This window comes from Salvelinus alpinus, chromosome 3, assembly GCF_045679555.1.
Source record: "Salvelinus alpinus chromosome 3, SLU_Salpinus.1, whole genome shotgun sequence".
NCBI lineage: Eukaryota > Metazoa > Chordata > Actinopteri > Salmoniformes > Salmonidae > Salvelinus > Salvelinus alpinus.
In genome coordinates this window covers 58,126,685-58,138,984 of record NC_092088.1, presented here as the reverse complement: position 1 = coordinate 58,138,984, position 12,300 = coordinate 58,126,685, and the positions used below count along the sequence as shown (strand labels likewise).

The 12,300-nt window shown below is 38.6% G+C and overlaps 2 protein-coding genes across 3 annotated transcripts in view; one reads left to right on the top strand and one right to left on the bottom strand.

Moving 5' to 3' along the window:
* Window positions 1–275: 275 nt before the first annotated feature.
* On the bottom strand, window positions 276–4,234 carry LOC139571007 (VIP peptides-like). Its single transcript, XM_071393447.1, has 6 exons — window positions 4,053–4,234; window positions 3,412–3,516; window positions 2,650–2,754; window positions 2,047–2,178; window positions 1,809–1,911; window positions 276–1,322 (listed from the first exon to the last, which is right to left on the bottom strand). Coding segments are annotated over exons 1-6 (456 nt in total). The 5' UTR covers window positions 4,055–4,234; the 3' UTR covers window positions 276–1,313.
* Window positions 4,235–8,430: 4,196 nt separating this feature from the next.
* The window catches only part of LOC139571006 (anaphase-promoting complex subunit 1-like), a 60,038-nt gene continuing 56,168 nt past the window's right edge, over window positions 8,431–12,300 (top strand). For both annotated transcript variants that reach the window (XM_071393446.1, XM_071393445.1), the window contains exons 1-6: window positions 8,431–9,409; window positions 9,992–10,083; window positions 10,187–10,423; window positions 10,681–10,842; window positions 11,030–11,072; window positions 12,025–12,125. In XM_071393446.1, the coding sequence (XP_071249547.1) occupies window positions 10,211–10,423; window positions 10,681–10,842; window positions 11,030–11,072; window positions 12,025–12,125 (519 nt within the window). In that variant the 5' untranslated portion in view covers window positions 8,431–9,409; window positions 9,992–10,083; window positions 10,187–10,210. The remainder of the gene's footprint in view (window positions 9,410–9,991; window positions 10,084–10,186; window positions 10,424–10,680; window positions 10,843–11,029; window positions 11,073–12,024; window positions 12,126–12,300) is intronic.

Genomic DNA, 12,300 nt, shown 5'->3' with positions numbered 1-12,300 from the left:
ACCAAAATATATTTTAAAATAACTATCATAATATGTCAATGCTTCATAATGCAAATTGGATATGTTCATTGTGATTGAGATTATACTTATAGAGGTGAGATTAGAGGTGTACACAAATGTCATGTCTGTTCAGGTCCCTATTTTTATATATATATATTTATACATTTCTCTAGCAAAAAGCTAAATGTAGATGTAAAATCCAAGGCTATTCTTTGTTATTCATTATGCCAATTGAATCCTTCTATAATGGCAAGAAGAATCACACATAAAAACAATTGCACAAGTATAGCCTATGTCATTTTATTCACTGAATATATTCGAAGTTACATTCGTTTAAAAAATGGAACAATAATTCTCGCTTTGTGGAAACAATCTTTCTCACAGTCCTCTAATAATTTTGATGATTAGAAGACAGCCTATGATTTATCTATGTCTGTTGAAATAAATCTATGTAAATGTGTATCTGTTATGCTATTCTTTGTCTCATGTCTTTGAAGTGAATAATGAAAAAAGTTAAGATCCGTGCCAACCTTAATTGAGACAGAAGGTAGTTACATTCAAGTCCTTCTCTATGTTTTGATCATTTGATCTGATAGCCAATAACATGCTAATTTAGCATTTGTATTGTCATGAAACTGATCATGTCATTTCAAATGGTATGAAGTTGATATGAAATGAAATCAAATGTAGTATTCTTTGTTTACCATCTTCATTCAGGTGAGCAGGTCATCAAAGCACATGTTGAGTGCAACTAGAAGTTTGTGGTGTAATTTGTCCTTTTGTGCAATACTTTTTCACATGAAAAGAAATAATCAACATCAATATTGACTTACAAAATTACTCAGCTTTGAAAAATAAATGGACATCTTTTATTTGGATGCACGGTTTTACATAACTAAATGCTCTAGGTAAGTTTATGCACAAGGTATAGCGTTGTTCCACATGGATATGAAGTGATTATATGCATCAGTGTCGCTCTAAATGTGGTCCTCTACTGTAGGAGCTGATTATACTTTATACCAATATAAAGTTTGTTTTAGGAATGCATTTATTGAACTACCATTTACAGTCCTGGTCAAAGCAAATCTATCTGATCCCAGGTGGACGTATATAGTATTTACTGTGGCCTACATCTTCAGACCAATATTTGTAGTTTTAGTATATCTTGTATACAATGTAAACATTTCCTTTATACTGTAGAGATAACCACACTTGACTTTGAAACATGTCCATTGTTGAAGAACTTAAATATTGTTTTGGATGGCAAATCGATGAGGTTGATGGATTGAGGTAATCGCACCAGTGGGTCTTCCTCAGAGTGGCTGAAAAAGACAGTTGGAGCAGAGGGAAAGAGTGAGGGAGAGAGGGAGGAAGAGAAAGGTGCAGATAATTGATTATTGATCAGAATAGTGAGAGAATCACAAGTACATGCAACAGAGTTTCAAATCATGGTATGAGAAGACGTGATAAGGGCATTCATTTAGTAGAAACATCATACTCTATTGCCCATACATTTTCAATAGCTGAGCTCCTGTAGTAAAATGAAAGTAGCCCTATGGCTATACAGTATGTTCTTAGCAGTACAATGTACTGTAAATGCAGCTACGTTTGTCCCACTACAACTCCACTATACAGATGTCAGGTCTTGCTGTCTGTATGCGTAGCAGTGCGACCACACTGTGTTCCATACCCTCTCTATGCAATGACCACCACAGTAACAACCCAATTGATATGGCGTTCAACTAAACTTATAAATGAGAGTGGAGTGAAAGTGAATGGAGAAGGAGGAGGAGAGAGACTGAACCTACCAATTGGAAGTTATTGAGAAGGTGATCTACATCGACGTCATCATAGCTCTCAAGAAATGAGGGCTCACTTCTGGATTCTTCTTGCATGGGAGGGTCTTCTTGACTGAAAAGACAAGAAGGGTACATTTGACTTTCCTCACACTGTGGAGGCACACTGCAAAAATGCACATTCGGACATACACATGCATGCACACTGGCAAACACACAATACATTATTGTGCTCTGTACTTGTTCCCACCTTCTCTTTCCCGTCAGAACTGAGTTCAGGTATTTCTTCACAGCCATCTGTTTGCGGAAGCGACTGTAGTTGTCTGTGAAAATGGCATCTGAGTGGCGCTTCACTGGTACCTGGTCCTCCATCATATCATCACTGTGACAAATTAACCATAACACATTTTAGTCCATCATTTTTGAGACATTTGCTAACCTGTTTTGGCTTTTACTGAACTTATCCAATAAATAGGGGTTTTTAAACCAGAAGTAAATCACAATTGTGATGACAAATATAATACAATTACAACAATTGAGATTATTAACCGTTTTCAAGGCAGATATGCTAATACAACTTTTTTAAGGATATTTCAATTTTTTTTCAATGAGACTAAAATCCCAAAATAGGCATACCGGAAGAACATTTTGTGGAATATATATTTCTGTCATGATTCCTGACTCTAAATGTTTTCAATAAACCTGAATGTCCCTGAAAATATGTTGATATCAATATTATCATACTGTTAAAATACTTTGAATTCGAGTTTAATAGGGGCATTAAACTCTGCGCGCTAATCTGAAGGAAAAGCATAAACTACAGTCTACCTGACTCGCATAAACTACAGTCTACCTGACTCGCTTTCCAATCAAGGATTCCAGGTACCGCCGCGCCGATAGCTGTCCAAGAAGTTTGCTGTATCCACTTGTAAAGAGACCGTCTGCGTGTCTCGTCGGTCTGCCAACAGATTAAAACAGTTATTAGTCACACTGTCTAGCATAAATCTGAAAAGGTGGTTTAGGAGTCATTTATGGGCGGAGCGTTTCAATAGGCTAATATTGGGGTAAAACAAATATGGGCCTATGTCGATTACTCTTAGACAATACCAAAACGACATTAAGTCACGAGGCAGACATTTTTTGTATCCTGACATTCAATATTCCATTGGAAGAAATGACCACGTTCCACTGATTATTCATCACTTTCTTAATCATCCAGAGAACACAATCAATATTCACGTATATGAAAGTAGCCTGTGGAAAACAATTACATAACATTTCTCAAGACTTAAATGTTATTGTTAGAAAGTACTATTGTTCTAGGATATAGTCGACGAATTAATTGTTGACTATCTTGTTTATGGATTAATCCAGATTTAGAATAAGTTAAAACACGTTAACACTATAGCCTATAATGTATTTGTCCATGATGATATAAATTCCTATTGGTACACATAAAGTTATTGGCCGATAGCCTATAATAGAAAAAGTTAGTACATCGTTGCAGTTCTTGAACTCTTTGGCAAAAGTAACTAATGATGCTCTTTTAAACCTTTATGTCCTCATGCACAAAAACAATACATTTTTAAATGAGTAATAGTGGTATTATTCCTACCTCATAGATGCATATGGCAAACACTGAGTCCGGGAATATAACACACTGCACAGGGCTATTAGGAAAAGGAGCTGGGAGCCGTTCCTTTGTAACATCGCTTTATACCTGTAAAAAGAGATATGGGTTTCATTCAATAATGTTTCTTTCAGATAGCCTACATTCTTATGGTCAATATGAAAACGAGAGGGAATTCTTAAAACTATTGTCTCGTCATTCGGTACCACGTTATGCACAGAAAAACAAGTTTATCAACACTTTCTATTGTATATTTTTAAGGAATAAGAGTAAACCAGATGCGCAAACCACAAGATTCAAGTTCGCCAATTGTGCTACCCAGTGACACCAGAAAACAAAAACGTTGAGAATGAAGACAAATGTGCAGTTGCGCACGTATCCAATTGGTGAGGACTTGTTTTCAACTATTGTATGAACATTTGTTTATGTGATCAAATGCTAATGCCAATCAAAAATAATTCTTATATTTGGAATCAATAACTATTTACAGTTATTTATTTGCTGGAAGATGGATACAATGACAAAAACTTTAGAATATAGAATGTGATGTGAAGCCTAACTGAAAAGAATATCTAACAAATATCATAATTATCAAAAACCAATAGCATCATTTGAAAAAGTCTTACATTTTCTTTAGTAAATGATCTGCTGTTCCTCTTGGGTACCGGGTGCTGTCCAAGGTCCTGGAATACTTTGTGTTTGTATCTCCTAGAGAAGTCACGGAACACTGTTCAGTACCTCAGTTGCTTCTTCGCTGGTCAGCGTCTCTTACTATACCTTCAACCCTTCCCTCGTTTTATACATCTGAATACTTTTCATCAAGCAGGAAGGCAATCAGATTTGATCAGGGTTGATACGTCATATAAGTCCCATTGGGAGTGATGCATTCGTCATTGGCTTGTTGGCATGTTCATTCAAATCAACCTTATGGTAAAATTAGGTTTTGCTCATACAATAATTCCTTATTTCATATCATGGGGGTTGACTCATCTTATATTATACACATTTGAAATGGTATAGGCCTAATAGTAATGAATAGGGGGAAACAAAGCACTAAGATACATAAACAGTAAAAATACCTTTTAACATTTGGTAAGCAAAGTAAATATAATGTTATACACAATGTGGACACAGTGGCTATTTCCATCTCCCCAGATTGTATTTCCGGTACATAACTTGAAATTGGTTTATGTCATTTTGTGATATCTTGGACTATAACTCCCTCTGAGTGGTTGTACAGTGTCTGCCTGATAGCCACGAAGAAAAAAACAATTCTTGAAACCATGAATAGTCTTTATCAGTTTCAGCACCTACATCTCCTTCCCTTTCTCCTCTTCTACCACCTCTCTCCACCTTTCTCATCTCATCATCTTTCTAATCTATATCACTCTCTCCTCCTAACCACACTCTCCTCCTAACCACATTGTCTCTCCCAATATAACGACATTAAACATTGACATTCCTTTACACAATGCAGATAAAAGGCTCAGTTGACACAGATGTCAGATACTCTCATGCAATAACTTTGCACACTTCCATTACACAAGAACCAATCACATACAAATCCCATCATCCCCTCATTAGGTTGAACTAAGTAAAGATGTGCACAGATGTTCTGATTGGAGAGAGTGTATTGAACAGAGTTTATCCCAGAGGGAATTAATACTATAGATTTTGTGATCTTATTTGTAGTCTGGTAGATGAAAGACCGTATGTATGGCTGTTGTGCTGGAATGTTGGTGGTTCCATGGGAAAATAGATCAATCATGTATATCTCTCAAGGCTCAAGTACTGACAAATGTGTTTTTATAACTCATAATGGTTTTGCGGGTTAATTTTAGTGATATGCTTCAGGTTTGAGCCACAGTGTTGTACTTCGGCATCTGGATTCAGTATCAGCGTTGGACTCTAGTTTAGCTGTACTGATTCTCAGTGTTGGGTCCTATGTTTGCATCTCATGTCTTCAAGACTGGGTGACATTGTTGAATGCATCTCATATATTCAAGAATGGGTGGCTGTAGTCCTATCTCAACCAGCAGCCTCTGGAAGCCTAATCACAATTGTAATGTAATCATGCCAAACATCAAGTAGATTACGGACAAAGGACTGGGAAACATGCTCATTTAATTGACAGTGATGATTTCTGGATGAGTCTGGAAAGGACCCTGTCATACAGGAAACACATGCATTATTTTTTTGGAATGTGCAGAATTTGCAAGTTCCATTGGATGAGCCAGTTATAGATCCTCATAAACTACTGCGTTGCTGAAACCATACCTTTGGTGTTATGATGCACAGACATCCAGTCATCCAGCAATAATGTCAGCATCACGTCACATGAATATGGATAATACATTACGTGAGCTATAAATTGATCCTTCGTCATGCTCCAATACCTAATGGACAGAACACACAACAGAAAACACCTGGCTATGAGTCGGATGCTGGGGAATGCCACAGCTTGTTAGAGCCTATTGTGGTTTAGATTATCTAGCCGCTGAATAATGGAAATGTGTTTGTTGCCAAATTGGCACTGACAGACTGATTTACGGGCCAGGGTCTAATATGACAGACAGCCACGCCCTCATGGTGAGTCAGTTTTACATAGTTTGCCTGAGGAACTCACTACCCAGTGGATTACTTTATTCCCATTTATGGGTTCCTTCACCAGGGTAAAGGTCCACCTGGATCTTCTGAGTAATGGATCCCAAATAGAGGAAATTATATGGCAAAACTAGGTCCAATAAATCAAGACTGAGGGAGAGGACTTTCCTCAGATTGAAGACCATGATTGATACATATCATCTTCCGTTTTGCTGGCAAACCAAGGGCAAGTTGAACATGGAAATTGAACATTTACAAACATAGATCATTGGTATGTTCTAAACCGTGTACTTAGTTTTATTTAAAGAACAAAATCCACATTTCATTCCCATGGGGGACCTGTTATCATTGTCCTGTTTTAGGCTGAAATCTATGCAATGGATCAATTAAGCAAAGTTCTTCTTCATTGCATCCCAACTAATTCTGTAAATACATTTGTGTCTCAAGCCATATGGAAAACATTATGACCAGTAATGGTCTCAGTGCTTCATTAGTCCAGTAATCAAAGCCACAAACCACCCTACAACACTCCTGAGATCACCAGTCATCAGATCCAATCACATTACAGCTTTGCCTCTCTGCTCTGCTCTCAGAGGTAGAGCCATGCTTTACATTTCCTTCAATACTAACAAGATAAATAGTGAATTTAACTCTCTGAGGAGTTGGCTCTCTGGATATCATCTACACTGTATATAGTGCATTCGGAAAGTATTCAGACCCCTTCCCTTTTCCCACATTTTGTCATCATTCTACACACAATACCCCATAATGACAAAAAACAGAAATACCTTATTTACTTAAGTATTCATACCATTTGCTATGAGACTAGACATTGAGCTCAGGTGTATCCTGTTTCCATTGATCATCCTTGAGATGCTTCTGCAAATTGATTGGAGTCCACCTGTGGTAAATTCAATGGATTGGACTTGATTTGGAAAGGCACACACCTGTCTATTTAAGGTTCCACAGTTGGCAGTGCATGTCAGAGCAAAAACCAAGCCATGAGGTCGAAGGAATTGTCCGTAGAGCTCTGAGACAGGATTGGGTCGAGGCAAAGATCTGTGGAAGGGTAAAAAAAATATTTTGCAGCATTGAAGGTCCACAAGAACACAGTGGCCTCCATCATTTTTAAATGTAAGAAGTTTGGAACTACCAAGACCCTTCCTAGAGCTGGTCGCCTGGCCAAACTGAGCAATCGGGGGAGAAGGGCCTTGGTCAGGGAGGTGACCAAGAACCCATTGGTCACTCTGACAGAGCTCTTGAGTTCCTCTGTGGACCTTCCAGGACAACCATCTCTGCAGCACTCCACCAATCAGGCCTTTATGGTAGAGTGGCCAGACAGAAGCCACACCTCAGTAAAATACACAACAGCCCTCTTGCCAAAAGGCACCTAAAGACTCTCAGACCATGAGAAGCAAGATTCTCTGGTCTTATGAAACCAAGATTGAACTCTTTGACCTGAATGTCAAGCGTCACGTCTGGAGGAAACCTGGCACCATCCCTACGGTGAAGCATGGTGGTGGCGGCATCATGCTGTGGGGATTTCAGCGGCTGGGACTGGGAGACTAGTCAGGATCGAGGCAAAGATGAACTGAGCAATGTACAGAGAGAGATTCTTGATGAAAACCTTCTACATAGCGCTCAGGACCTCAGACTGGGGCGAAGGTTCACTTTCCAACAGGACAACGACCCTAAGCACACAGCCAATACAACGCAGGATTGGACTCGAGGCTGTAATCGCTGCCAAAGGTGCTTCAACAAATACTTATGTAAATGTGATATTTTCGGTTTTACATTTTTTATACATTTGCAAAATATTCTAAACACCTGTTTATGCTTTGTTATTATGGGGTATTATGTGTACATTGATGACGAAAGAAACGATTTAATACATTTTAGAATAAGTCTGTAACATAACAAAATGTGGAAAAAGTCAAAGGTGTGAATACTTTCCGAATGCACTGTATGAAAAATCAATAACAGGTGTGGAGGCACACTCTTTTGTGATGTACCTCGGGACAAACAGGATTATTGGCAGCGAGGTCTACCTAGTTTAGCAGGCACACTGTGGGAAGGAATAGCTTACTAAATCTTTCTATTAAACTCATATTGATCAGGCACATCCGTCTCTAGTCCCTATGTCACCTGCATTTGTGAACATCAATCACAATGTAAAATAATGGAGACAAATATAAGAATTTGGGCATGGCCTATATTAAAATCTCTACGGGATCGGTGTCCCCCCGCCAGATAGTTGAGCTAACGTAGGCTAATGTGATTAGCATGAGGTTGTAAGTAAAAAAAAAAAAATCCCAGGACATAGACAAATCTGATATGGGGAGAAAGCTTAAATTCTTGTTAATCTAACTGCACTGTACAATTTACAGTAGCTATTACAGTGAAATAATACCATGATATTGTTTGAGGAGAGTGCACAATTATGTATTAACAAACCAATTAGGCCCATTTGGGCAATCTTGATACAACATTTTGAACATGTATGCAATGGTTCATTGGATCAGTCTAAAACTTTGCACATACACTGCTGTCATCTAGTGTGCAAAATCTAAATTTCTCCTGTGCTGGAATAATACATTATGGCCTTTCTCTTGCGTTTCAAAGATGATGGTACAAAAAAACGCATGTTTTTTTCTTTGTATTATCTTTTACGAGATATAATGTGTTATATTCTCCTACATTAATTTCACATTTCCACAAACTTCAGTGTTTCCTTTCAAATGGTATCAAGAGTACGCATATCTTTGCTTCTGGATTTGAGCTACAGGCAGTTAAATTTGGGTATGTCATTTAAGGCAAAAATGTAAATAAAGGGTAAATAAATAAAATAAAAGGTGGCCTCCTATGATGGTGTCACGTTGAAAGTCAGTTAGCTCTTCAGTAAGGCCATTCTACTACCAATGTTTGTCTATGGAGATTGCATGGCTGTGTGCTCGATTTTATATGCCTGTCAGCAACGGGTGTGGCTGAAATAGCCGAATCCACTCATTTGAAGGGGTGTCCACATACTTTTGTATATATAGTGTATGTTCCATAGTCAAACAGACTTAATTTACTTTGTACATTCTCTCTGGCTACAATGTATCTATTGCTGAAAATATAAATATGGAAATATAACCACTTGACACGTCACTTTCCTCCTTCGTACTTGATTGGTTGATAAAGTGAGGAGAAGAATCTCGGGACAGCAAGATGTCCGCGCACATTTGAAAAACTGATGTAGCTAGCTATATTCTTATTTTATGTGTTGCTTTAAGGTGTTTTTATGTTGACAATACTGACTAAGTGGTACTCCAGGAAGAGTCATATAAAGAAAAGACAAGGACTCCAAGACAAGAGCCAGACTATTCCTTATTATCAGGTTCGCGCCTGTGCCACGGTAGCATGCTAGCTAGCTAACGTTAGCTAGCCAGCTAGACACTGCATGTATGACAGTATGCTAATCTAAACATGGTTGCTAGCTAGTTAGCCAGACACAAAGATGCGACACTCAACGTTATTTATATGTGTACTTGAAGTTTACGCAATGTGTCCAGCTAATATTAGCAATCTGTTATAACGTGAGTCTTTCATGCTGAACGTTTTGCTACTGAAATAGTTAACCGGCTGGCCTAGCTTCAAGCCAATTGCTTGCTAGCTAGTTAGCTTAAGTCATGATACAACAAAAATAATGATGACCACGGACAGTAGCTAGCTACAATTATTATATTATTATTATAATTACTATATCTTTAAGGCTATTGCTAGCTGTAGTATTTTAATAGTTATCTAGCTATAATTAGTAAGTTGTTATAGTTAGCTACGTGTCTTCCGTTGAGCATGTTCTATCTAAGTTAGCAGTTGAGTTGGCTACCAAAATAAACAATTCACAATGAGCTGCCCAACTAACGTTAGTATAACTTATTGACTCTGACCAACATGTTGTCATGTCAATTCACTCAAGTTTCCAGACCTGAGCATCCCTTCAGTCTGGTGAACACTCTGCCTCATCACTGGTCTCATTGGATTTTCGAAGTATTTCACAGCATTCTACAGGTGAAGTGTAACAGGATATCGCTAAGTGATGTACTGTCAGATGTTTATAATGTATTTGACTTCATGCTGTAACATACACTATCTCTCTCTGTCTCTCGCTCAGAAATAATGCTGATATCTGGAACTCATGTCGAACGTCTATGAAGAGAGAGCCACAATGATAGCCGCAGGGGAATTGCAGTCGTTTGGCCCGTTTGGCCGTGAGCACTGCAAGAACCACCCAAACGCTGTGAACCTGCAGCTCCGGCAGTTGCAGCCAGCCTCTGAGCTCTGGTCCTCAGATGGAGCAGCCGGTCTGGTGGGCTCTCTCCAGGAGGTCACTCTACAGGAGAAGAAGAGGGTAAGACTGGGGGGAAACTCTTGGTCATCTTCTCTCACATTTACAGGGTGCTACTGATAAATATGTATAGCTATATCTAGGATAAATAACATGTTTGCCAGATAGCTTCCTTGCTTTGGTTCAAATAAGATCTCCTTCCTCGGCTTATGGTTTCAGGTGCATACTTTTCTTTAAAGCGCTTTCTATTGTGTGCTGGTTCTGTTTGATACATAAGCCGAGTAAGGAGATTGTTTTCACTATTGTGTGTCTGTTTGCAGGAATGCTGGTTGCTGAGAAAGGGTTCCAGTGTGGACAGTGATGAGATGGAGTATGATGAGGAGCTCTATGCAGCAGGAAACATGGTCATATGGAGCAAAGGGAGCAAGAGTCAAGCCTCCCATGTCTACAAAGCTTTTACCGTGGACAGTCCAGTACAACAGGTAATCAAAATCACCAGATCAAACTAAACATGTCATATTAAACATACATGCATACCTACATACTCTGTGTGTATATTATATGGCATGTCTGTTGTCATCGTCAACATTAAGATTTTAGTCAGCTTATCAATAAATACTTTTTTTTCAGGATGTATATCCAATAATATCTCTCTCCCTCCCTTTTCAGGCATTATGGTGTAACTTTGGTATTCCACAAAATAAGAAAGATGGTAAGTAGGCCGATGCCACATCCTCATCGTCACAATTTATTTACATTAAATTCTAGAGCTCATTGATGTACAGTACCAGTCAAAATTTTGGACACACCTACTCATTCAATGGCGTTTCTTTATATCGACTATTTTCTACATTGTATAATAATAGTGAAGACATCAAAATAACACATGGAATCATGTAGTAACCCAAAAAGTGTGAAACAAATCAAAATATATTTGAGATTTTTCAAAGTAGCCACACTTTGCCTTGATGACAGCTTTGCACACTCAACCAGCTTCACCTGGAATGCTTTTCCAACAGTCTTGAAGGATTTCCCACATATGATAAGCACTTGTTGGCTGCTTTTCCTTCACTCTGCGGTCCAATTCATCCCAAACCATCTTAATTGGGTTGAGGTTGGGTGATTGTGGAGGCCAGGTAATCTGATGCATTACTCTCCTTCTTGGTGAAATAGCCCTTACACAGCCTCGGTGGAAACCACACATGCAGAGATTATCCGTTAACCTACTCTGCGTCTCATAAAATCTATAATTTGGCCTCATCAGACCAAAGGACAGATTTCCACCGGTCTAATGTCCATTGCTCGTGTTTCTTGGCCCAAGCAAGTCTCTTTTTCTTATTGGTGTCCTTTAGTAGTGGCTTCTTTGCAGCAATTGGACCATGAAGGCCTGATTCACGCAGTCCCCTCTGCAGTTGGTGTTGGGATGTGTCTCTTACTTCAACTCTGTGAAGCATTTATTTGGGCTGCAATTTCTGAGTCTGGTAACTCGAATGAATTTATCCTCTGCAGCAGAAGTAGCTCTGGGTCTTCTGCTGGGCTCTTGAATGAGTAGGTGTGTCCAAACTTTTGACTTGTACTGTATATTTAAAATATATATATATATATATTTTTTTATATCTCAGTTATATTGTGAAGAGGTTTTAATTTGCTCTATTGTACTCCAGAGCAGGAGATTTTGGAACAGACAGTGTGTATTGTCCAGAGCAGCTGTGTGAATGTGCACAGTGTGACAGGGAAGGACTTTATCTCCCCTCTACCCTTTCAGGTGAGTTCCTCATCACTGATTGGTATGCTGTTACATTGTCTAAAATGTGTGCTATCATCGCTGGATGATCTGTCATTTGACGTTTCATGGTGTTCATTACATGTTGAATTTGGTGATGTACTACTTGTGATGAAATGTGATTTACTTTGAACATTTGTTAGATAAATCCTTATTT

Bases quoted from the DNA above. Each gene is read 5' to 3' on its own strand.
- LOC139571007 (XM_071393447.1), bottom strand. The intron at 2,179-2,649 runs GTAGACTGTAGT...AATTTGTCACAG, and splicing joins TTGATTGGAAAGCGAGTCAG to TGATGATATGATGGAGGACC. The intron at 1,912-2,046 runs GTGGGAACAAGT...TTGTCTTTTCAG, and splicing joins GTTCTGACGGGAAAGAGAAG to TCAAGAAGACCCTCCCATGC.